The 26,897-nt window shown below is 45.1% G+C and overlaps 1 protein-coding gene across 2 annotated transcripts in view; it reads left to right on the top strand.

The window, feature by feature from the left end:
- The first annotated feature begins 1,236 nt into the window (after nucleotides 1-1,236).
- Nucleotides 1,237-26,897, top strand: part of LOC311325802 (uncharacterized protein) — a 31,248-nt gene continuing 5,587 nt past the window's right edge. The window contains exons 1-18 of one of the 2 annotated variants that reach the window (XM_084458581.1): nucleotides 1,238-1,828; nucleotides 1,908-1,973; nucleotides 2,132-2,298; nucleotides 2,466-2,508; nucleotides 2,723-2,848; nucleotides 2,958-3,062; nucleotides 3,351-3,569; nucleotides 4,009-4,146; nucleotides 4,308-4,454; nucleotides 6,473-6,583; nucleotides 7,314-7,538; nucleotides 8,076-8,213; nucleotides 10,702-10,803; nucleotides 10,943-10,992; nucleotides 11,641-12,361; nucleotides 12,566-14,668; nucleotides 15,052-15,142; nucleotides 21,873-22,757. In XM_084458581.1, the coding sequence (XP_084314707.1) occupies nucleotides 1,613-1,828; nucleotides 1,908-1,973; nucleotides 2,132-2,298; nucleotides 2,466-2,508; nucleotides 2,723-2,848; nucleotides 2,958-3,062; nucleotides 3,351-3,569; nucleotides 4,009-4,146; nucleotides 4,308-4,454; nucleotides 6,473-6,583; nucleotides 7,314-7,538; nucleotides 8,076-8,213; nucleotides 10,702-10,803; nucleotides 10,943-10,992; nucleotides 11,641-12,361; nucleotides 12,566-14,668; nucleotides 15,052-15,142; nucleotides 21,873-22,489 (5,385 nt within the window). In that variant the 5' untranslated portion in view covers nucleotides 1,238-1,612 and the 3' untranslated portion in view covers nucleotides 22,490-22,757. Of the gene's footprint in view, nucleotides 1,829-1,907; nucleotides 1,974-2,131; nucleotides 2,299-2,465; nucleotides 2,509-2,722; nucleotides 2,849-2,957; nucleotides 3,063-3,350; nucleotides 3,570-4,008; nucleotides 4,147-4,307; nucleotides 4,455-6,472; nucleotides 6,584-7,313; nucleotides 7,539-8,075; nucleotides 8,214-10,701; nucleotides 10,804-10,942; nucleotides 10,993-11,640; nucleotides 12,362-12,565; nucleotides 14,669-15,051; nucleotides 15,143-21,872; nucleotides 22,758-26,897 lie in introns of those variants that run through there. The other variant, XR_014631021.1, reaches the window with a different exon arrangement.

Here is a 26,897-nt window from a genome sequence, read left to right as displayed (position 1 = left end):
CGGAGTAGAGCCGCTGCTCCTTTGCGTCGAAAGGAGCCAGTTGAGGTGGTTCGGGCATCTAGTGAGGATGCCTCCTGGGCGCCTCCCTAGGGAGGTGTTCCAGGCGTGTCCGGCTGGGAGGAGGCCTCGGGGTAGACCCAGGACTAGGTGGCGGGACTATATCTCCGCACTGGCCTGTGAGCGGCTAAAGATTCCCCAGGCAGAGCTGGTTGATGCTGCTAGGGAAAGGGATGTCTGGGGCCCCCTGCTGGAGCTGCTGCCTCCGCGACCCGACCCTGGATAATGAAGATGATGATGATGATGAGGATTACTGTATCGGATCTGAGGAGATTAGTTTTAATTCTTTCTGTGTTGACTGTGTGAGAGGTTAGCTTTCAGTCCGCACTACAGACCAGTAGGTGGCGGTAATGCGCCCGTAAGTTGTTTGCCAATCGCCAATAAACCAAAAGAAGAAGAAGAGGAAGAGAAGAGAGTCAGATGCTCTCTCGTCCAGGCTAGCAAGGCCAGGCAAGAGTGCCACACTAGCTAGTAACGGTACTTTGTAAATTATTCCAACCCTGAAATGAGTAAATGTACATTTGTAGCAAATAGAAAGTAGATGGGATAAGATTAATCATATTTGCCGGTAAATCCGTAGTGCTAGCTAGCTAGCTAGGTAACGTTAGGTAAATAAGTTAGCTAGCTAGCACTAACGTTAGCTAGAGGCTAATGCTAGATAAATAAGTTAGCTAGCTCGTGCTAGCACTAACGTTAGCTAGCTAGCTGTACATTTTAACAAGTCACGTTAGAGAGTCGATAGGATAATCTGAACCAGATTTAAATTTGCCGGTAAATTGTTGGTGCTAGCCAGCTAGTAACCTAGCTAACGTTACATAAACAAGCTAGCTAGCTAGCAAGCTCTTCTCCTTCTGGCATGGCCCGAGGAGGGAAGAAGAACAAGAAGAACAACCCTCCCGGGGATGAACCTCCGTTTGGGATGGGTCCAGGACCACGTCCGCCATGGATGGGTCCAGGACCTCCACCGCCTGGAGGCTGGGGGCCTGACGGACCTCCACCGCCTGGAGGCTGGGGGCCTGACGGACCTCCACCGCCTGGAGGCTGGGGGCCTGATGGACCTCCACCGCCTGGAGGCTGGGGGCCTGACGGACCTCCACCACCAGGAGGTTGGGGTCCTGACGGACCTCCACCACCAGGAGGTTGGGGTCCTGACGGACCTCCGCCGCCATGGGGTTGGGGACCGGGTGGACACCCGCCACCAGGAGGTTGGGGGCCAGATGGACCGCCACCAGGTGGTTGGGGACCACGTGGACCTCCACCGGGAGGCTGGGGGCCACGTGGACCTCCGCCCGGAGATTGGGGGCCAGAGGGACCGCCATCAGCTGCTTGGGGACCGCATGGACCTCCACCACCCGGGGATTGGGGACCAGGAGGACCTCCACCGGGAGGTTGGGGGCCAGATGGACCCCCCCCAGGTGGTTGGGGGCCGGGCGGTTGGGGACCACGTGGACCGCCTCCAGGAGGCTGGGGGCCGGATGGGCCTCCTCCCCCGGATGTCTGGGGGCCGGGTGGGCCAGCACCACCAGACGGATTCTACGGGGTAGATCCTAACTATATGGCAGATCCAATGGCTGGCAACCCTCAGATGATACCCCCCGTGGGTTATGGGCCCATGCCAGTCCCACCTCCTGATCCCCATGGATTTACACATCCGCCCCCGGTGCCAGTCTATGGACCGATGGGTGCATATAGTACTACTGTGCCCAGTTACCCACCTCCAGTCGACAGCAATGGCTATCCCACTATCCCTCCTCCAACATGGCCAAGCGAGGTAATTAATGTTGGCAATGTTTTGGTCCGGTGATCCAGGAGTAATTGCAAAGGTTTTCCTAACTCCCCATTTTCTTTAGGCCAGCGCTTATGTTCTACCAAACCAAGATGTGATTGTCAACCCGCCCCCAGAGCAGCCAGCATGGGTACGCACCACAACCTGGCTTGCTCTTGTCTGCTATTACAATCACAATCATTTATCACAAGCAATTATTATGATACAATTTAATTTGTACATGATTAAGGAATATGCTAGTAGTGTCCCTGGTCTTTAACATGTCAGCTGTAACTCTTGCTGTGGCAGATTAAAGCATTAATATCTGGCCCTGAGAAGACTGAGGCGACTACCGAGGCCAAACCTCCCAAGGTGTCCAAGCAGCCAAAGAAGAACACTTCAAAGGCTGATAGTTCAAAGGCCAGCGCAAAGAAGGCTAAACCACTAGGACTACTGGGGACAAGGACCTTCGACAAGTATGTGTCTTGTACTTCACTGTAGGATCTGTGACATTACATTAAGTTGTGTTACTACTCCCTTGGGATTAAATAGTATTCATTAAAAGTAATCTTCCGGCGGCTAGATTTGAGTGATGCAGCAATTTCCTGTTTCCCCCCCTCTTAACAAGTTCAACTTTTTTTAGACCTCCCCCTGGAAGATCCTCAGGGATCATTTCATTCATCGGGGTAAGTTTAAAACAGAAGCATTCTTGTAAACCTGCTATGGCAACTCTTATCAGCCCCAATCAAAAGAACACAGGATTATTTACCAGAACCTGTTACTGTTATGTTTTCATTACCAATGTATTGTGGCAAGTGGGAGACGTGATTGTGAGCTGTGACGGTGGGTTACTGATGTTGTTACATTGTCGTAATGCTGTTTGCATTGTCTCTACTGCAGCCCACCTATGGTTTCATTGAAAGTGAGGACTTAAAGAAATTTACCTTCAGCTTTGATGCATTTTTCGGGAACCCTAAGGCCAAGTCACCAGGGGTCAGGGTTCACTTCACAGCATGCAAAGAGTTGGTAGGTCATCTTTAGCATGCCGATGCCACACATTAAAATCTTAAATAAATTGAACTGATTTTACTGTTGTAATACGCTGTATTTGCATTGATGTTTTAACCTTGTGTAGTCCAAGGAGATCGCCACGGATGTGAAAGTGGCCCCCGGGGGAACTGAGACTGTCGACACTGAGATCTATGAAGGAGTTGTCATTGAAAGTTATACTGAAGCGCAGGTGAGGGACAATGACTCACTGTCTCATGGGTCAGTGATTAGTTATTATGCTACATGTCCTTGTATGATATATAACCGTTAACTTGGACAGTGATTAGTTATGCTACACGTCCTTGTTTGATGTATAACTGTTAGCTTGGAGCCTGGTATGTCTTCGTCAGTGATTAGTTATCATGCTACATGTCCTTGTATGATGTATAACCATTAGCTTGGAGCCTGTGTCCTGGTATGTGTTGTGTAGTGCAGCTGCCCTTTTCAGTGCTACACTCAGTGTTTATGTTCCAAGTAGATTGGTGTGAGGCAGAAACCTGGACAGATTGAGGCCAACATCGGTCCCCAGAAAACCAAGCTGCCTTACGAGAGACGGGATTTTACAGTCACTCTGCTGAAAGGGGACCATGTGCTGATCAACCTCCTGACTGACATCGTCACCCAGAACAGGAGAGCCACCAACATCAAGCCAAAGATTCCTGTCACTTTCAAACATACTGGGGAGAAGAGAGAACAGGTAAGCAAGCAGTAGCAACATTACTAACCAACCCTAAGGAGTAACAACATTATTGCATCTTCATTATGGTTTAAGATCTTTAAAGGGGCACAGTCAGTCACGCTGGCTTCAGTTAATATTATTTGGATTAAATGCTTACATTCTGTGTAGGCCTTTTTGAAATAAGTCAATATAGCTGTTTCCTTTATGTAGGAAATTCCGTGGCAAAACTTCAAAGGGCTAACGCATCCTGTGATGTCGCCCATTGATTTTTTACTGCATTTTTGCCGTGGTATTTCCCATATATAGGAAATGGCTACAGTGATGGTAATTCAAAAAAGGCCTACATACAGAATTTAAGCATTTAATACAAATAATATCAACTGAAACCAGCCTGACTGTGCCCCTTTAAGTTGTAAACATACCTGGCTTATAACCATGATCTGCTCCCATCTTGTAGGGTGCCGTCTTGAACGTTAGTGACACCGAAGGCACCATTGTGTCAGAGGACCACCCTCACCTGCCCTTTGACCTCACAGAGAACCTGAGTGATACAGAGTTCAGCCACGCGGATGAAGTGGAGTTCACCGTCGTGCCAGTGAGTGTCTGCCACTGTGCCCCTCTACTGATGTGTTGAATGGTGATGAGCGGTTGGTGTGTCAGGTTTACTAACTAGCCCTGTGTGACTGCAGGTGGAGCCCCGGACATGTTTTATGAAAAGCTGTTCATTTGATTGCCGTTGTTTTGTTTCTTGTTTAGGTGAAGGAGAAGGACAGGGCTATCAGAGTGAGGAGGAAGAAGGTGGTCCCTGTGAAGAGCGAGCCGGAGACCCAGAGTGTAGCAGAGCCAAAGGAGATCAAGAAAGAGGAGGAGAAGGAGAAAGAGGCTCATTTAGCCACAGAGAAGGTGTGGTATTAGTCCTGTCAAGTCAAATGTATTTATAAAGCCTATGTTCATACAAGCAAATCCAATCCACAGCTAAAAATCATTTAAAAACAGTACATAATTCTTTATAATGTATATTAACTCTCTTTGTGCCAAAGTCGCATTTCTACGACAAGCTGCGTTACTGAGTAAAACAGTGATTTTATGATATTTACACGCTAGCTGGCAGACATGTATAACTTTGCTCAGTATGACACCATCTTCAGTATGACACCATCTTCCAATGCAATATATTTGATAAAATCTCATTACGAGTTCCCTCTTTTATACACGCGGCGTGCCAGTGCTCCTAAATACCATATGTTCTTTAGGATGGCATATTTCTGAAATAGTTTGACCTAGAGACGCGCGTTTTTTTTTAACCTGTAAAAGTAGACAAATTGCGCTGTCTGGCAAGCTTCGGTTTATCCATTTGTGTAGCCGACTTCCGTATTTACCTCCAACCACAAAGTTGTAAACTATGGGGATAGAATGCTTTTCCTGGTGCAGTAGCCTACTTTGTCTATCCCTGTGGATGAGGATATACAACTACTCGAAAATACCAGGATGGCTGAGAGTTCGATTGCAAGATAGCCTACCGTCTAAAGTTGAGTTTTTGCATCGTGTTTGTACAAATAACACATCCCACGTACAACAAAATAATCTCGACAAATCTAGCGACTTTTCCTGATCATTTGGGAATGATTGAGATGACAAAGCCCTGCGCATTCCGTGGTTCACTTTACAACCGATTTCACCAGAGCTGAGGGTAAGTTTCATCCTCTCCATGACACTCGGCCAGTCTGACTAGATAGTAGCGTCATATTTCCAGATCAGACACCGTGGCCACTCTGAGGAAGAGCAGCCTGCAAATGAATCGCGCGTGCACAATTTATGACCAATCACAACAATGATTTTCTACAGTTACAGTAAGCACAGTATATTTATAGATATGTTTTTGTCCTCACGTTTACTATAAATACACACGATGACGATGATTCAGTTGTGGGTTGAGCGGAGCGGAGCAGAGTTATTGAGAGAGCAGCTGAAGCAGTCTGAGTAGATTATTGCGTTGGAAAAATGCCAAATGGCTGCCAGAAGGTTATATTGTGAGCAAGTTTTGGATGATATTTGTCCATGGGGCTGGTAGAGAAATCAGAGTGAGGATTACTGGCTACAATTTTGGACAACTTTTACACCTGGATTTGGCAAAGTGATCTAGGAACAGATTTGAAATCATCATCGAATCATCGTCATTTCTGCATTTTGTAAACAATGATGAGTAGGCCTATGTTGAGAGGGGACAGCAGGGCCATTGTAGGGTGGCTGTTTGCTGTGCCTTGCAATGAGAGGTAGCCTACCACACTCTGAAAAACTATAAAAAGTGTCACCTGGATAGATAGGTACACAGGCCTCTGCGGCTGAGAGACGCCTTCTGTTTACGTGAGTGATGCTACTATGTGGCATAGTAATTACCACAAAAACTACTGTCGGTTTACCATTTACTGTTTTCCTGTTCGTTTGATATTTGGATAACATAAATGGACAGAGGTGGGGAAATCTGTTGAAATAAGTTCAAATTGATTAAAAATATCCCATATTTCCTTGAAAAATAGCAGAATTCAAGATGGCCACCACCCTATGACATCATAATATGCAAATTAGTTGGATACATTTCGACCCAACATAAACTTTGGATCATTCTCAACATTTGTCTCATTTACAGTGAGTCACTATCTCTAACCACTTAAAAGCCACACTCTTTTGAAATTTAGATGTCAAAATATTTTTTTCCTAAAAAAAAAAAAATCAAGCGCCAAGAGGGTTAACCCCTGCAGACAGCCATAGAGATCCATTATATGGTTATCTGACTGATCTCCATGGGCATACATATGATATGCCAAACTATCAAACTAGTAAATTAAGCAATCTCGGCCATTGAAATTCAGTCATTGAAAGTAATTGACTTGATGCTTTATCCTGGTTGGCTGTCTCTGTAGTGGAAGCCAGTGCATCTAGAGCTGCCGCCCCCGGTGTTGGAGAGCATCAGCAAAGTGGGGAGCGATGGGACTGTCCTGAAAGCTATTGCCAAGATTCCTCAGAAGCCACAGGTATGGTTTGTTGCTTACAATGGCCACCTGCATGAATCGGGTTAAAGTTGCAATATGCGGTTTGGCTCAGAGGCACTTTTTGTTATATTTTTTCTAATTCTCATTGCATCCCGACGGCAATCAATAAAGAAAGTGCTCTGACATTAAAATGAAATAAATCCATGATCTGTGGAAGTCGCAGGACTGTAATAAGTGTGTCCAATCATTTTGAGTTACAAAAGGCAAAGTAGTTGTGCGCACATCCAACCTACGTTAGGCCAGGTGCTGGATAATCATAGAATACATACGTGTGAGAGAGAAGAAAATCCACACACTGGAATTACAGTGGAATTATTTGAGTTGCCAACTTGAAATGATTGGATGGCCTACCTACCTACCTGCCTAGCCAATGTCATTTATTTCCCCCCAGTTTGGAGGAGTGGCTTTGGAGGGAGGCCTGAATGGAGGGGCAGAGATTTTTCTGTTACATTTTTCCTAAATCTAACAGGAAATCACAAACGACATACTGCACCTTTAAGTTATGGCATGATAACTTGCATAACTCCTAGATCTCTCCTATTTTAGTGTAGTCTTGAATTCCCCTCAGTATATCGCTGAACATGCAATCATTGTCTGTCTAAACTGTGAATGCATTCAACACATGTTTGTAGCTTCCAGTTGCCATTGCAGGTATTCTAACTCTTTAACAGGCGGTTGTTTTGAGTTGAGTAAGACGTGGTTATGTTTGCAGGCTGAGGGCCAGCCTCCCGAGATGGGCCAGTTGGTAATGACCGTGGCTGGTGAACAGAAGAGGCTGAAGTTTGCGGCAGCAGATATTCAGACCACTGCCACCATGTTGGACGGTGACAAAGTCAAATTCAACATCGCCACCCACAGGGAAACCAAGGAGGAGCGGGCTGTCTTCTTGACTATCCTCCCAGCCACATTTGAGGAATCCACAGAGCAACGCCGAACGGTAGCTCAAGATGTGGTCCTTACGTAGTTATGAATAGAGAAGGTTTAACTATGCTTCAGCTATGAATAAAGAAGATTTAACTATGTTTCAGTTATAAATAGAGAACGTTTAACTGCTTCAGCTATGAATAAAGAAGATTTAACTATGTTTCAGTTATAAATGGAGAACGTTTAACTGCTTCAGCTATGAATAGAGAAGATTTAACTACGCTTCAGTTATGAATAGAGAAGATTTAGACAAGGTTTAACTGCTTCAGCTATGAATAGAAAAGGTTTAACTATGCTTCACCTATGAATAGAGAATGTTTAACTATGCTTCAGTTATGAGTAGAGAAGTTTTAAATATGTTCAGTTATGAATAGAAAAGGTTTAACTATGCTTCAGAGGGGAAATGAGTGGTTCTACTGTATATTCTGACCAATATGTTGTTTTCTCATCAAAGTGTCTGTTAAAGATGGGCAGCATGTGTAAGTGAGGTGTTTTATAAGTATCTGTTAAACATTAACAGCATGTGTAAGTGAGGTGTTTTTCCCTGCAGGGTATGGTGGTGGAGATCGGGGAGAAGTCGGGGGTTATTAAATGCCAGCAGAACCCTCAGCTTTTCTTCAACATGTCTGAGGTGATGGAGGTGAAGAAGCTGGAGCTCAACCAGAAGTTGGAGTTCAGTGTCATTCCGGTGAGTCCCCCCAACTCCAACAGCATCTGGAAAGTCACCATCTGTTCATTTTTGCTCTGTACTCCACCACTTTGGTTTTGCCGTGACACAATTAGTAGACTTGCTGTTTAATTTGAGGGTATTTTCATCCAGTTCGTGTTACATTACATTACGTCATTTAGCAGACACTTTTATCCAAAGCAACTAAGTGCATTCAACATAGATAGATAGATAGATAGATAGATACTTTAATGGGTAGGTAGTCTTTAATGGGTAGGTAGTCTTTAATGGGTAGGTAGTCAGATGTACTACTACTCGCAAAACTCATAAGTGCATCTCCTTTTTCTTTTTTTTCTTTCTTTTCATTGGTTTATTTGGGGAGGACAGTGCATATTAATGAATACATACAAATATATGACTGTGTAAACATGCCGGATTTAGCTAGGAGCTAGTTTCCATCCGCAGTCCTCAAACATTAAACATTAAAAAGAAGTACTCACAGAAGGACAAACATTAAAAGACAATTACAATAATAAAGATAATAATAAATAAAAAAAACTAACATATAAGGCTTTATAAAGTACTGATGCTCATCAAGCGCTACCATCAAAGTGCTAATGCTTCATGTAAAGTGCTGTATGCTAAAGTGCTACAGATGTGAGAACATAAGAATGTAACTTGACCCGCGTTATTCTAACAGACGATTTACGGCATTCCGCACCACCGCTCGCATGCCCATAGAGGGCGCAGTAATACTAGGCTACTCATTGACCTGTAGCTCATCTCACACATTAGATGAGCCTACCTTGTTCTCAAACTCCTTGTTCTCTGTCTGGTTGTAATTTAATTATTACGAACAAAGCCTATCTATCTATAGTATCTATCTCTGTAACTGTCGCCGGGTCTATATCTGTTAACTCGTGTCGGGACAAGTAGAGGTTTAATACAGTAGGCTAACTGAGTGTTCTCATATGGAACATGGCATCAGGACGAGTAAGATGGCTAACGGAGATGACCAGAGATGTTTGAAATGGTTTACTCACTCCCTATTCCCTATAGTGTTACTCATAGTGAACTACATAGGGAATGATTTAACAGTTTTGGGACACTACATGGAATGTCATTGTGTAAGATATTGTGGCGTTGCGGTGTGCTAGCAGACAAAAAATGGAGAATAGACGATAGTAGGAAAATAGCCAACCGGCTTGAATGTTTATTTCCCTGCCTCCTGGGCTCACAACTAACCGGGGTTGAGATATGTCCACAGCTACAGTTAGTCCTCCAAAAATCATTCCCCTCCCTCTCCAAAACCACCGAACAAGTCCTCTCTTTTTCACGGCTCCACAGCTGTGTTGGCTGATTGACAGCTTGGAGTCTCTATAGCTGAATCCCAATCTGAGTGCGCAAACCACCCTTGCAGCCCCTCGCACTTGCGGCCTGAGGCCTGAGCACTTAAATGACGTCAGCTGGAAGGGCCAGAGGGTGCAGGGCCGTGAATTAAATGGGACAGCAATTCCAGCTGCGCGCCAACGATTACCAAGCCAGTTTAGCTCAATGCCCCTCCCACTTTGTTTTCATTGGCTGCTGCGTCCCTCCGAGGCAGAGGCTGCTCTGACGCGCTCCTCAGCTCTCCGCTCGGCTCTGCAAACTGACGTCTGTTTTAATTTAATAATAATTAAAAAATTATGTTGGGTGGGATATGTTTGCAGCATGTGGATTTCAAGATCAATGTTGTGTTATCGGCAATATATAATAACATAACATAATTTATGTGTGATGCACTCGGATCATGACTCGGATGCACTCAAGCACTGTGTCACATGAGATGCGGTGGACTGTGGGTATTTTCTGCTCCTAAGTCCGCGAAGTTGCGGTAAGTGCGGTTAAATTGCACAAAATGGCGGCAGTGGCGCACTTGTGGACCTAGCAATTCCGTTTTGGGACTACCCTGAGCCCTTGTGGACTTAGCGGGAACGCGCATGTAAGGCCACAAGGCCGCGAGTGCACTGCACTTATGCCTAAGTGCGCGATTTGGGATTCAGCTTTTATATGACGCTTGGTCTTGGACACAAGGTATAGACCCTGACGAAGGCACTTTTGCCGAAACGCGTTGGTCTTTTAATCTTTGCCTACAATAAATTCACTGCAACTGAACAGATGTTCCTTGGACCCCCTTTTTTCAAGTTAACCTCAAGTTACTTGGACTTTTGACATTTAAGGAATTTTTAAATATGTTGATTCATGCAAACCCTTTCCAAAGAGCACCTGTTTCAGACCTTCACAATTAAGGACCCACGCAGCGCTTCTCTTCTTTCTGTTTGTTCATCAGTAGGAGAAGTCATTTGAGCGAATGACAGAACCCAGAACAGTTTGGACATGAACCCCATTAGTAACTGTGTCATTTCAAATCTAAAGTGGAGGAGAGACAAAATAACCAAAAATGTAACACTGAGTTCACAAGCTAATTGCAGATGTTAAAAAGTAACATCCATGGTTGTTATTTCCCCAGCATGAAACGGCGGAAGGGGGGAATCAGGCCATCAGGATCAAACGTCTGACCGAGAGCGTCTTCACCTCTGTAGTCAAGATAGTTGGAGCAAACAAAGAAAAGGTGCGGTGAAAGGAAAATGAGCTATGTTGCACCGGTTAATGCCTTTGGACAGTTATGTCTGATTGGGTGTTTGTGATGCTATATTAAAGTGGTCACTGTACTGTGTGCTGCCTTTGAACTGTCCATTTTCTATCCACAGAAGAAGATGACTATCAAACTAATGAAAGACCCCACTGCCAATGTCACAGAGTGAGTAATTGTTTGAATACATTGTTTAACCTTTATTTACCCAGGAAAATGGGTCTGGTTGGGATTAGAAATCTTTTACAAGAGAGACCCCGCCCAGACAGGCAGCAACATAGTTAGAGGGTTTCAAACATAAAAATAGCATATACACTATTAAAACAGTAGAAAAGAAAGGGCAATTTACAGAATCATTCATCCTCATTCAAAACATCTGCAGCGAGATGTGCTTGCATCCATATCAACCAAGAGCATTTTAAAGGCGTCCAGCGAGACCAGCTCAGGTTATTTTGCAGCTGGTTCCAGGCGGAGGGAGCACCATACTTGCCCTGTTTTTCCAAGTTCATTATGGACTCCAGGGACAGGTCATAGAAATAAGTCCTGTGAACAAAAACAATTACTTCCCGTACCTTTTTTGGAAGATGTAGATCCGTAGGTATGCAGGGAGCAGACCTAGAACAGCCTTATAAATAAGGATATACCAGTGGTTGTCTGTGGGTGGATAAGGCAGACCATCCAACCCAAGCATACACATGCTTGAAAACCTCCCAACATGAAGTTGAGGTATAATGTAATGTATATATGATGTACTTGATGCCTGTAAAAAAACAAATGATGCATCTTTTTCCTGTCGTCCCTCGTCTCGTTCTCCAGCCAGGGCAAACCAGGAGAGAACAAACCAAAGCGTTCAGCCGAGTCTGCCAAGCTGAAGGCTGTGGTCAAAACCCTGAGGTCACAGGACAGCAAGCCCAGCGCCGGGCGCAAAGACGGCGACAGCAGCCGGCGCCGGTATGGACGCAGCAGGAGCAGGAGCGGTAGTCCTGTCCGAGACAAATTTGGCCGCCACGTCCACAGAAAGCCACGGAGTTCAAGCAGGGAGCGAGACAGGCACAGCAGGTCCAGGCGGAGTCACAGCAGGAGCAAGGAGAGGTCACACAAACGCAGTCGTAGCTACAGCCGTAGCAGGAGCAGGAGTAGGAGTAGGAGCAGGAGTTGGGAGAGGGGCCGCCATGGCAGCAGGGAGAGAACAGACTCCAGGGGACGCAGCAGCAGGGAACGAGAAGGAAGCAGTCAGAGGAGGAGTCTGGACTCCAGCCTGCCTCCGGGGGGGCCCAGGTATGGGAACATAGTGGATGACGAGCTAGCCTGGAAGAAAAGGGAGCTGGAGGAACTCAACGACATGATCGCCTGGCGTAAAGCCATGGTGATGGAGCCCAGGGGAGGGATGATGGACATGAGGCCGATGGAGAGGACGTGCATCGACTACAACCACGGCCGGATCCCTGTGCCAGTCACAGAATACAAGCCAGTCAAGTCCATCCTCAAGAGACACCCTGAAGACTGTTCTGGGTCTGGGCCTCTGTTCCCTATTAAGGTATCTTGATTTGTTTACAGTGCGCTATACACTTTATACCAGCTCATTCGTATATTGTGGATATAATCCATGCAATTCTGATGTTACAGGTAAATGTGAGTAGCTTTTTGTTTGTGTATCTTTCTCATTAAGTCTTCTCACAGTGAATGTGTCTCAACTGAGCAAGATCATTTACTAATGACATATTGTGTCCTCTCTCTGCAGACTGAATTACAGACTGCAGACTCTGATCGTGATCAATACCGTTACAACCTACCCACTCTCGACCATATTCATTCATTCGATTCCCCAGAGTACAGCCATCCTTCATACACCCAACGGTCCTATTATGATGAACCACCATATGAACACACTTCAGCACAGTACTCTACTTACCAGAGTCAGTCTCATCAGGAGCGGCAAACTCCTATCCACACACAATCTGCATACCCCCCTAATCAAGCTCATCCAAGTCAACCTCCCCCAACTCAACCATTACCCCACCAAACTCCCCCCAACCAACCTCCACCAAGCCAGCTGTCCCCCCGCCAAACGCCCCCCAAGCAGTCCCACACCCCTCAAACTCCCCCTTGCCTGCCTCCACCCAGTAAATCCCCTTCCCCTCCTCCTAGCCAGACGTTGGCTGAGGAAAAGCCCCTTTCTCGGTTTCTCAACATCCTCAAGAAAGGCATGGACGCCAGTCGGCTCCCCGCTGTAGTCAAGGAGGCTCAGGATGGGATCGTTGTCATAGCTGAGAAGACCCAGGAACCTCCACAGCGCTATTGTGAACCGCGCACTGGTGACCACAAGCACAGAGACCGCCACAGGTCGAGAGAAGCGCAACCAGAAGAGCACCCACCTGATGACCTCAAAACTACAGACATCAGCCAGGATGACCTGCTGCCTCATGAGAGAGCTATCCAAGACGGGAGTGGTTTTTCTCGAATAGTGGGGTTGGCGAGCATGGACAAAGGCGACCAGTTCCTCTACAGGGGAAAAGCTCAAGCCGCGGAAGAGGAGCGCCATAAGCATTCCTCAGACAGACATAAACGAGACAGAGATGGCAAAAAACTGAGTCCAAAGAGAGAGACCAGGGAGGGTAGTAAGAGCAAGTCGGAGCATTTTGATAAGATCCAGAGCCTGCTCCGGACAATCGGCCTGAACCTTGGCACGGCCGACGTCTCCAAGCTGGCAGACAGGACCCAGGAGAGGCTCCATGGGAAGAGAGAGAAGCTGTCTTCAGAACGCTTGGACAGAGAGCAGGGATGCTCGTCTTCAGAGAGGCTCCATGGGAAGAGAGAGAAGCTGTCTTCAGAACGCTCGGACAGAGAGCAGGGACGCTCATCTTCAGAACGCTCAGACAGAGAGCATGGACACTCGTCTTCGAGGAGGGAGGATCGGAGTCAGACGGGCTCCAGTGATTCTGAACGTCTCCAGTCTGTCTCCTCTGTCTCCCCTGCAAGGCTGTCAAGTCAGGAACCGCACCCCAGCCACCAACAGACATTAGAATACCAAGGATTCCTTGACCGGGATGAGGAGGAAGCCTTGGAGAAGGCTAGAATGATGCAGAGGCTCACTAAGACTGCAAGGAACACACCTGAGCAGGCAACACCTGTCACCCCTACACCCACCCCTACCCCCGCTCCTAACTCCAACCCCACCCCTGCCCCTACTTCCAACCCAACCCCCTCCACATCCTCCTCCTCACAGTACCCACAAGAACTGCCTGGCACGTCTTATTCGTCCACACTATATGGCTGGCACCAGGGGACTAGCCCACAGTATTCCATGCCACCGGGTTCTGCAGCCTCCTCCCTTGGTCACCAGGGCCCTGTGATGTACCCGCCGCCTGGATACCCTGCCTATGCTGCTCCAATGGGACGCCCGCCCGGACCCCCGCCTGGACCCCCACCTAGACCCCCGCCTGGACCCCCACCAGGACCCCCACCTGGCCTGCCCCCCCGTTATTATAGGCCACCTTCAGTTGGCCCTCCCCCTGTTGGCCCTCCCGCAGTCGGCCCTCCCCCAGTCTCTCCTTATCTCCTGCATCCCTTAAATGCTGCCCCCATAGTGTCGTCTACTTCATTGGCAAAACCTCCTGAACAGGTTACGCTACCGACCCTTACAAGTGACACCTCGAAGCAAACGGCTACAAACTCGACTGTCTCTAGATGTCTCAAGGTAATTGAAACAGTGAAAACAGTGACTGTGCAGAAAGAGGCACCAAAGCCAGTAAAAGTGGTCCAGTTCAACCTGCAGCCTACGGAGGCGCCGGCCGAGTGCAGACCAGGAGCGGAGGATGATATCAAGGCCAAACAGAAGAAAAGGGTACGCCATCTTTTCATGACTTCACATGCACACCCAAGCTCTGATTGGCCATCTTTGCGTGACTTAATATGCACACCAAGCTCTGATTGGCCATCTTTTCATGACCTCATATGTATACCAAGCTCTGATTGGCCATCTTTTCATGACCTCATATGTATACCAAGCTCTGATTGGCCATCTTTTCATTGCTTCATAGGCACACCAAGCTCTGATTGGCCATTGTTTCATGACTTCATATGCACACCAAGCTGATTGGTTAAATCAGCTGAATGCTTATTGTATGACATATCTTTACACATTTCAATTTAATTGGTTCTTTGGAATGTTTGTTTTTCCCCAATTTATATAGTCATTGGATTGATTATTTTGTTCTGGCTTTGCAGCTAGAACAGTTTAACCAGAGGATGATGGAGAAGAGCAAGCAGCAGATGAAGGACTCATGGGCTCGGAACAAAAACCAGAACAACCCACCAGGTATCTAACAATCTATGGGTGCATAGCTGTTACTCAGCGGCTCCTGGAAGTACTCACCTTCAGGGAATATTCCGTAGTGTTTCTGCTCAGTGAGTAAATCCGATGTAATTCTAGTTTGCAACACAACCAACAAAATGTGCGAACAATCCAGAGGGTGAGTACTTTCAAGTGCTGCTGGGAATCCACTGCTATAGCCAGTCACAAGTTGTAGCCAGGGTTTGAATGAGGTGATTAAAAAGCCGGATACAAGTCCAGCAAGTAAATGAACAAGGCGGTGAACCTGTGCCACTTACTGCTACAGTACGCAAGTTGACTTTAAGGTTTAAGGTTAATTGCTGATATTCTCTTTGACAGTTACTGCATTAACTGTTTAGAAAGAAAGAGGCACACTTCACCTTGCTCAAGAGCAAACGTTTATACTGTGAATGTTAACATGGTTGAGCAAGTTAAGGAAAAAAAAAGTGTATGCAGTCAACACTTAAGCCAAACATGTAGATTAACAATGACCAGAGTGCAGACTTCAACCCATCTTAGATATTTTGAATTAATACCTTCTATCTCTGGTTATCTTTTTCCATTATGGAAAGTGGTCAGATAGATAAACGAGAGCTAGGCTTCAGTTAGAATGTTGAGGTCAGTTTGTTGTATCATCTCTGCCAGTTTCTTAGCAAAGAATAGCTGTCCATTTCATCTATCAAGAATGGAGTCAAAGAATGAAAGACCAAGAAAGGAAGACGGCTTTTAACATCCTGTCTACACAAAGTAAAATCTTTGGTCTTTTGTTCTGAAAGCCCTGGCACGGAATTGTGTTTGGAGATCAGTCAACTGCTAGGCTTACTAAGAAGTAATATAATGGCCATTATATATGTTTGTATAATACATTTTGACATTTTAAGTCAATTTGCTGTACAATCCTGGTGCCTGTTTTGCTAGGAACAAATTAACAAATCGTCATAGCCATAGATTAATTGTTCTGAAACTCATTTATTAAAGTTTTGTTGATATATTAGCTAGTTTTAGCCAGTGATAATTATTTGCACCAGGATTTAAAGTGCTTTAAATTTGGGCAACACGTTACCTCAAAGGTGCAGTATGCGGACTTAGACTATTAGAAACATTCTGAAAGATTTAGAAAAAGGCAACTGACAGAATCCGTGCACTCCCCCTCCCCCATTCAGGCCCTTCTTCAAAGCCACTCCTCCAAATTGGGATAAACAAATTAAACTCACTATGCAGGTGGGTAGGTGGACAGGCAACTCAAAATGATTGGATGCACTTATTAACAGTCCTGTGACTTCCACAGATCATGGATTTATTTCATTTTAATGTCAGAGCACTATAGTGATTCCTGTCGGGATCTAATGGGAATTGCAAAAAGTCTAACAAAAAAGTGCTATTGAGCGAAACCGCATACTGCACCTTTAAGTGTACATTAATTGCTATGTAACTACATGGCAGTATTTGTATTAACATATTGTAGTTGCACTATTTAACTACATGATTTTAATTCAATTTCATTAAGTTATTACAGTTAACCAAGGTAGGCAACTTATTCCATTTGTCTAATAACTTATACCGCTTAACTAATATTACACACCTACAATATGTAACTACAATGTTGCTACTACAGGTATTGCTATGTAGTCCCATAGTAATTAATTTATACTTAAGGTAAACTGTTACTGAATTTTCTGTTTTAGGATACATTGCTTAGGTGAATTATCATGTAGATAACAGAGTTTTAGTATAAGGGCTTTCAAAGAACATTTTGCTCTTGTGAGTCTCATCTAGAGGATCTCAGGTTGTGGGATACCATCTTCAGTGTCATGAGGAAATTGTTAGTTTAGTTAGACATGAATTTGACATTAATGGCGAGGTACAGATTAGACGTGTATCATTCTGTGACCAACATCAAGGTAGGTCATAGTTTTGATCTCCTCACTTTTTGTGCCTTCAATAGCTAAAATCTAACCCTACACTCCATTGAGTGGCACACAGTTAGCTACAGGGGAAATTTTCAGAGAATATGTAACCACTTTATATTTAAGAGAGGTCAAGAATAAATTTGTCCTCTAGTGGTAATATTTCAATTGAGAAGGGTCCCCTAAATGGGCAAGTACATGGCCAGTAAATTAACTTTGGATAGAAAGTGGTATGTCCAAGAGCATATGCTTAATACTATAAAATGTGCATGTTATTTAAGAAAAAAGAAATACCTTTAAGTTCTCTATTTTGGACCTTAGACCCTATGCGTGGTCTGTCTACCATGAACCTGACACAGAGACCATCATTTCACTGGTTGTTCCAGTATTGAGCTACAATGCATCCGGAAAGTACTCTCACCCGTTCAGTTTTTCCATATTATGTTACAGCCCTATTCCAAAATGGATTAAATTCATTTTTTTCTCAAAAATCTATACACAATACCCCACGATGACAAAGTGAAAAAAAAAATATATATATATATTTAAAAAAAATGAAATATCACATGTACAGTGGTCCGGAAAGTACTTGCACCCCTTCACTTTGTCATTTTGATAAGGCTGTAACATAACAAAATGTGGAAAACGATAAGGGGTGTGAGTACGTTCCGGATGCACTGTATTTATAGTTTTTCTGCAGGCTTTCACTGGGCTACAATGGAAGTAAAGGAGGCGATTGTAAATGCATTGGAAAAAACTATGATAAATGTGCATTTCCGAGACGGGAAGCACAGGGTGTAAGCACAGGGTGTAATCTTATCTTATAAATATACATTTCGCAGGAGAGCATACTTAAACCGGTAAGCACCCTGTGCTTCCCGTCCCAGAAAAGCACATCGTTTTTCCAAAGCATTTACAATTGACTTCCATTGTAGCACAATGAGAGCCTGCAGAACATTTTTGAAAGCTCAATACTGGAATGATCAGTGAAATTAGTCTCACGATGCCAGTCTTTGGAGATCTCCGCCATCGAAAGTCTGGAGAAATCTCCATTGAAAATCTTCGGTAAAACAGTGCTGAAAACTGGCGCTACCAATTAGAGCCATTGCCTACATCTCCAATAGTGAAGGACCCATCTACCAGAAAGGATGTCCTCCAAACAAACTGGAATGGAGAATCAAAACATTCACACCCCAATTAGGATGGACCACTCTAAAGACATCTGCAATGCATATTTTTTCCACCCACTTTTATTGACAAAACCTGGACGAATGTCTGCAGTCTCTATTTGAGTGCAGTCTCTATTTGAGTGCAGTGTTTAGAGACTGACTCAGATCTGGACGAACGTCTTCAGTCTCTATTTGAAACCTGGACAAATGTCTTCAGTCTCTAGTTGAGTGCAGCATTTATAGACTGACTCATAAGTACTGAAATTATGGTCTGTCAGGTTCATGGTAGACAGACCACGATTAGGGTCTAAGGTCCAAAATAGTAAAGTTAACCTTCAATGTAATGTTTGTTTAGTATACTTTAACACATTTTGATGACCATGGTCTACTTCTATAATGCGCCTCTAACAAGGCCTTGATGATTTCTTAGTAGAAATGTTTTCTGTCATGTCCTTCAGATGGGTATTCAGCTAGACTTAAGTTTGAATGTCAAGCAATTTTTATTTAATGCTGTCTGCCACACAGCTTCTTAGTGAAGCATGGCAGTCCATTTCGCCCATCAAGAAAGGAGTGGATGAAAGAAAGACCAAAGGAAGGAAGACATCTCTAACTACCTCTATGTGCTCTGAGAGACCCAGAACAGGGGTACTTTACAAGCATTATTGCTCAATTGAAATGTCATGCATAGGAAAATATATTGACTATGTCAGCTACACAATATACACAATATAATACAAATAATATAGCCAACCAGTTAACTAGTCACACAGTTACTGCCAGTCGAATTGAGTTTGCTGCTCAACGACGCCTCCTGGCGGCTATTGTGCTACATGGAACAAGGAGGCGGTCTGGAGTCCGAACGGAACTCTAAAACTGCGCCGCCGCTGTCGTTGCTGCTCTCCACTCAACATGCAGCGCGAACGCTTCTCATGACTGTATGCGATTCGGAACGCAGCGCTGGTTAATATCAGTCGGCCAAGTAAAATTGTTTAATAGCTAGCTGGTAAACCAATGTAAGCTAGCTATGCATTATGCGATTTGATTGACAATTTGAGAGGCTAGCTATCTATAGCTAACATCACCAAGGGCAGATTAAATCATCTGAATATAGCCAACATGGAGCTAGCTAGCTCAGCTGCCCATTTCAAAAACTGAAAGTGTGTTATCGGTTGCTTAACATTAGGTAGCTTGGCTAGTGCTAGCTAGCGAGCTTTCCAACAAGCTAGCACTAGCAAGCTTGATAACTCGACTGTGTTTAACAAAACAGTGTGGCCCCTGACTTGAAATTGGCAGTGCCAAACTGACTGTGTTCGGAATCGCTCCCTATTCACTATATAGTGCACTATATAGGGCGTCAGCCATTTTGTTTGTAGTGTCCGAATTCTCCACGAAATATTCGTTCCCTATATAGTCCACTATTTATTACCCACAAGTCACCTTGATTTCCAGGGTACAGTGCATGTACCCTACATCTTCTCCGGTATCCCACAATGCAATGCAGTTGAGTTGTCTTGCGAAGAGGGCTGTGAACGGAGGATGGCGGCGGCAACTTTCGTGTTTAAACTTAAGGAACTCTAGCTTGCGGAGCTAAATCATAAACATGTAATGTTTGTAAACATGTTACTTGATCGTGCGCTTCATATAGCTAGGTAGCGCGGCTATAGCCAACGTTACATCTTGCAATTAACAGACAGGACCAAAGTAGAAAAACCACACATGCACATGATTAGAATTTAAATTTCAACACTTTATTTGGGATTTAACATTCAAAATGAACACACAAAAGCAAATCCGCTACTACCTGAGTACATCTCAACCTGCAGCGTGAATGCTCCCTGTTAGACTTGTTTGTTTACACGAGGGCGCATCCGCCTGCATCACACGAATGACCGACGCATTTTTGTGACGTTCGGTGTCCGAATACTCCTTAAACCATTCCCTAGGTAGTTCACTACATAGTGAACCCTATATAGGAAATAGGGAGTGAGGGAACGAGGGAGCGATTCCGAACACTTGGTGGGAAGAGCAAAGTAGAGTGAAAGCTAGCTACCTGGCCAGCTAGCTACTTCCAGAGGTTTCCAAAACACGCATGTAGAAGCTGGTTAGGCTGTTTTCATTAACTGCAACACAGCGCCGATAACATTAGCTGAATCAACCAATATGACACTTATTTGTGAATGAAGCACTCATAATTATTTTCTTTTTCCGAAATAGATATTTTTTGTTTACAAGTTATCGCCATCTACTTCCGCCTACTCTGACGGTCCATTCTCAACGCAAAACCCCAAGCACAACTGCGCCTAAGTAAATAAATAGCTTTTTAAAATGTCATCACTAGCTAGCTAGACACAATAGCTAGTTACACAAATATGTTTAATGAACTCTCCCACTTTTATTTAACATTAAATATGTGTAGATGTCCAGATAAGCCACCGTGTCTTGTTCTGCTTACTGTACCACCTAAAGGGAAGTGCATAGGGCAGGCAAAGAAATTTGGCCATACCTATCAAAGGTACAGCTGTATGTGGTCCATCAGCCTATAGAGGGTTTTCACGGCCCGTCATCAGTCGGCCATGTTGGAGGTTTTAGGCTACTGAATGTAGATAGCTAGATAGATAGGTCTATCTGTCTGTTGATCTATCTAGCTAGTTGGATAGGTCTATCTAACTGTCTATTGACCAGTCTGTCTATGTATCTAGATAGCTAGCTAGTTAGCCTAAACCTAAGCTTAAACTTCCAGCATGGCCAGCCATGAAAACCCTCTATAAGACAGGCTGGCCTGGTTTTGCACCGGTGGTCATGGTAGCTAGCAATGCTGAGGTGTTAATCAGCCAGTCAGTCCTTGGATAGTGTTTGCTTGACATTTCAGCTTAGTGCTCTCACCCCCTGAAGATGCAAGTAGCAGAAGTTTCAGAGGAAGGGTTTCAGAGGATAACATGTAACTACTGTGACCAGTGTAGGGTAATCCAGGACAGGTGCCAGTGTGCTGTCCTAGTGATCGTATTGACCAGAAATAGATCATTGTTTTTCTCAAACGGAGAGTTAGCAGTTTGATAGTAATTGATTTTATAGTAACAGTGAAGGTCAGAATATATACAGTAGTATTCTATAACCAAGGTAGGTCCATCTTTTGTTTTGTTTTTCTACTGTATTTTTTGCACTACATTTCCAGTTGATCAAGTGTCATATTGAACTGCATTTGAGTGGCACGGGTGTAAATACAGGAGATGATCGCAGAGAACATGGAACTATTGAGACTTCTTTGGGGTTTCAATGATTGAAATGAATGCTGTAGGGGCTGAAGTTATCTGAATTTATGTGAAATGCAACGCAGTTCATGCAACTACAACATGACCTCTCAATTAACTAGGGCCTGAATAGATAGATGCCTGAATAGCACTAGATTATCATAATTAAGGTACAGTAGCAAGCTCATATCGTACATTTGCTGCAATGGTGGATAGATATAAATTGTCTCAAGTGTTTGTTTTTTTCATGATAATCTATGAATTACAAGTAGAGAATTAGCAGGAGGCCGCAGTAAGCAGGCTTATACTACTAATGCTCATGGGTGCATTAACACATTAACAAAGGCCCATAAAGCTTACAGTACAAATGCCCTGTCTTGATTCTCTACAGCTAAAGTCATCAGCACTGAGCCTAAGAACATCTGGATCTGCGGCCACTCGCTGCTCTACTGGGCAGAGATGAGGGCCAAGTCGCCCGAGGTAGGTATGCAGCTGGGCATGGACCCCAGCAGCGTGGTTGTATGGTGGAAGGGCACCCAGGGCATGACGTGGCCACAGCTGCTGCCCCAGTTGCACCAGATGAAGATCAAGTGGCCCAACCCAGACGTGGTCATCATGCACCTCGGAGGGAATGACCTGGGCACCGACAGCCCCACCGACCTCCTAGCCTCTGTGAAGAAAGACCTGACATCCATGAGGAGCATCTTCCCCAAATGTCTATTGGTCTGGTCAGACATCTTACCCCGGAGGGTCTGGAGGCACTCTGAGGATAGTCTGGAGGTGGACCTGGTCAGAGCTACCATCAATCGCAGGGTTCACAGCATCATAGCCGAGCTAGGTGGCACTGCCCTCACCCACAACAACATCAGGTGTGGCACAGATACAGGCCTCTACCGGGCCGATGGAGTCCATCTGTCTGGGAAAGGCATTGATACGTTCAACCTGAACCTGCAGGACTTTCTGGAGAAGTGGGAGATGGAGGCAAATCAGGCTCCTGAGCAGAGTTAGGAGGGGCTCTTTGATTTATGTTTCAGTTTCTCTGTTTCTGCACAGAGTTTCAAGTATGAACTCAACACTTGTGTGACATCCATTTATGTAATACCATAGCTGCTGAGGTAGTGTGTTCATGTGTACAAATCTTGTGCACAACATGAAAGTTCCTTACACTTCACATGAATGTGCATCTTGGACTAGCTGGATACCAACCGGTGGGGATTTGAATGTGATCAGAAACTAATTGGAAATTATCAATGTGATTAGAGACTTTATTTTTGTGTTTTTAGTAAACCCTTCATGTTATGTTTAGATACACAAATTCTGATCAGTTTTGGAAGAAATAATAAACAAGATAATTGGGAAACCGTCTCTGGCTTTTATTCTGCTTTTGATCCTAAAAGATGTTTTAGCCTCTCACCGAAAACCCCGTGTAGTTAAATGTGGACCCCTGGGAGCGAAGGTGCCACGAAGATATCAGGAGAACTAGGTAAAATACCTCTTAACTGTTCTCATGTTGAAAACCGTTACAGAGATGCATTTTAGTTAAAGGTAATACATTTAGGGTATTTCAACTTATTAGCAGCTGTATTCTGCTGATACTCTAATGATTGTTTACAGGTATTATACAGGGTATTCTACTGATGCTCTGTAATTGTTTATTATACAGGGTATTCTACTGATGCTCTGTAATTGTTTATTATACAGGGTATTCTACTGATGCTCTGTAATTGTTTATTATACAGGGTATTCTACTGATGCTCTGTAATTGTTTATTATACAGGGTATTCTACTGATGCTCTGTAATTGTTTATTATACAGGGTATTCTACTGATGCTCTGTAATGATTGTTTATTATACAGGGTATTCTACTGATGCTTTGTAATGCTCAAAATATGTTCTTGTTTATACAGTTATAGATTATAATGCCGTTGTTTAATACAATATAATACAAGGTTGTTTTCCGCTGCTGTTGTGTTGCTGTTTTCATCATGATCCTGTCCCCAGTTGCTCCAGCTGTGGGGTGTCTGACAGGTGGCGAGTTTGTTCTCCCATGCAGGTGTCTGAAAGCCCTTGGCCAGGATGACAGTAGGACTTCACTTTCGTTTTTAGAAATCCAGCAAGAACAAATAGGCCTTGCCACTTGAAAGTAAGAGTGGATAGAATTGCTATATTATATATATTTAATATATATATACAGTATATATATTCCTGTTTATTCAACACAAATGTACAGTTCCTAATACTTTCACATTGCTGATACAGTATGCAGTACTTCATATTACTTGTTATAAACAAGTGGGGTCTCCCTGTTATAACTTAAACCAGGAAATGCCAACTATGTTCAGTGGTTGAATATAGCACAGTTCATCAAGATGGAGGATGAATCAGTTATTCCTACATATGATGCCATAGGTGTTTGTGACAGGTGTGTTCTAATATGTTGAAATACTCTTGCGCAATCTTGCTCAAGAATGAAAGTTGTAGTCATGTGAACTTGATAGTCCATGGCATATTCCAGTAATTACATTATTTCAGTGTTACATTGTTGTAGTCAACTTGGATGGAATGCGTTTTAAATTAATAAAAATGCCAGAATAAAGATGTTCCTTTTATAATGCACAGTCATATAATATATGAACAATATTGCTGCACAAACAGTTGTTGGAACAGTTGTATAAAACAAAAGAACACTGGAACTCCTGGATTTGGGGTGTGTTTGATACAAGGTGTTAACTTTGTCTGAGATCTAGATCTAACATTGCTATGGGTATGCTCAGACAAAGTGGGAAACCAGCCAATTGGTGCAAACTAGGAAGTGTCTTCTACAATGTCTCCCAGTGAGAAAAAGCCACTCCTCCAGGACATGAGAAACTGATTTTCTGAAATAGAAGTCAAGTCGGACTTCCTTGATCGTACACACTTTCCAAGGCACACTCGCTGGTAAGTTGATGAAAAGACTGCATTTTTGATATTTTAAGACAGTAGTCCAATTGGAGCCTGTGGTTGCTTCCATGACTATGTCCCGTCTCCTGCTGTCTTTTTGTGCATGGCTGTAAGCCAGCGCACCAAGGATAGCAAATGTCCGGTTGTCACTACCTCCCTCTGCCGTGTTGTTGACCTGCAGTTCTATGTTGCTACCAAAAGAGGCAGTTGTCCCAGAACATCAAAACAAAAACACTGACATCGCACATTTTTCAGATCCTCGGTGGTCTAGTTATGACTACTGCTCAGCGGGCTACACTTTCCCCGACTGGCTCTGACCCGAGGAGGCGGAGTCTCGCCACCACGCCATGCACCCCATAGTCTCACATAGCCAGACCTATCTCCGCACTTTGTTTACGCTGTGCCAGCGCCGGAGACAGGTCAGGCTGGACATATTACCATTCTGCATTAGGGGGGAAAAAATGCTGTATTTCTTTAAACCAATCACAGTCGTCTTGGGCGGAGCCAGCCCCGGACGCAGCGACGGTGCTCTTGCAAAATAGTCTGGATCGAATCTGATTGGTGCCAAGAGAATCTCTCGGCCCGAATCAGATTAATTTGCGTCGCCAGTCTTGCAACTGATTGGGCAGTGTGACAACGAATGACAAGGTTTATTACCAAAACCTACATCCGTTGAGTCATACTATGCACCCCACAAATCAGCCCCTGAGTGGGCTAGAGACACACTTGTCTTCACCGGTGGGGGCAGGTGGGTAGCCCAGAGAGGGGTCCACAGCCCCCGACCCAATATGACGCGAGGGGGCGGAGTCTTGCCACCACGCCAAGGTCCACGCCACGGACCCCACAAATCAGCCTCTGAGAGGGCTAGAGAAACACAGTCTTCACCGGTGGGTAGCCCGGAGAGGGCTCCACTGCCCCCGACCCAATATGATGCGAGGGGGCGGAGTCTTGCCACCACGCCACGGACCCCACAACTCAGCCCTTGAGTGGGCTAGAGACACAGGGTCTTCACTGGTGGGGGCAGGTGGGTGGCCCAGAGAGAGGTACACTGTCTACGACCAGCTCTGACCCGAGTGGGCGGAGTCTCGCCATCATGCCACTATCCACGCCACGTACCCCACAACTCAGCCCCTGAGTGGGCTAGAGACCCACAGTCTTCGCCAGTGGGTGCATGGAGATAGCCCAGAGGTCACTTTACTGCGCACAATCAACTCTGACCCAAGCGGACGGAATCTCGCCACCACGGCACTATCCATGCCATGAACTCCACAACTCAGCCCCTGAGCAGGTAAGAGACACAGTTTTCACAGGTGGATGTATGGAGATTTCCCGGAAGTAACTGCTCTACACCCGAACCATTCTGACCCGAGGGGGCGGAGTCTCACCACCACACCATGCACCCCACAACTCAGCCCCTGAGTGAGCTAGAGACACACTTGTCTTCACCGGTGGGGACAGGTGGGTAGCCCAGAGGGGGGTCCACAGCCCCAGACCCAATATGACGCGAGGGGGCAGAGTCTTGCCACCACGCCACGGACCCCACAAATCAGCCCCTGAGAGGGCTAGAGAAACACGGGCTGTGTCCGAAATGCCTGGTACCTGCTATATAGCAGGCGAGAAGTAGCACTAAGTGCAAAGGTGGTTTATTCCAGTGCTCCAACATACAAAACATTGCATAGACAAAAAACAAAAACAAAGAAATGCTACCTGGTTCAGCACGTGCAGCTTAGCTCTCCCAGCCCTGGACTCCTCTGGGTTCACCCTTCTCTTTGGTCTCCCCCAGAAACTCATCCATAAGCTCCAACTGGTCCAGAACGCTGCTGCCCGTATCATCACCAGAACACCATCCAGCAGTCACATCACACCCGTATCATCACCAGATCACCATCCAGCAGTCACATCACACCTGTATCATCACCAGAACACCATCCAGCAGTCACATCACACCCGTATCATCACCAGAACACCATCCAGCAGTCACATCACACCCGTATCATCACCAGATCACCATCCAGCAGTCACATCACACCCGTATCATCACCAGATCACCATCCAGCAGTCACATCACACCTGTATCATCACCAGAACACCATCCAGCAGTCACATCACACCTGTATCATCACCAGAACACCATCCAGCAGTCACATCACACCTGTATCATCACCAGAACACCATCCAGCAGTCATATCACACCTGTATCATCACCAGAACACCATCCAGCAGTCACATCACACCTGTATCATCACCAGAACACCATCCAGCAGTCACATCACACCTGTATCATCACCAGAACACCATCCAGCAGTCATATCACACCTGTATCATCACCAGAACACCATCCAGCAGTCACATCACACCCATCCTCCAACAACTCCACTGGCTCCCTATTAAATTCCGCATTGACTATAAAATTCTGCTCCATACATTCAAGGCCATCCATAACCTCCCTCCTCCATACCTCTCTGAACTCCTCCAC

Source organism: Borostomias antarcticus (genome assembly GCF_949987555.1).
Source record: "Borostomias antarcticus genome assembly, chromosome: 25".
Taxonomy (NCBI): Eukaryota; Metazoa; Chordata; class Actinopteri; order Stomiiformes; family Stomiidae; genus Borostomias; species Borostomias antarcticus.
Note: the sequence above shows the minus strand (reverse complement) of the source record. Positions and strands in the feature narration are given on the sequence as shown.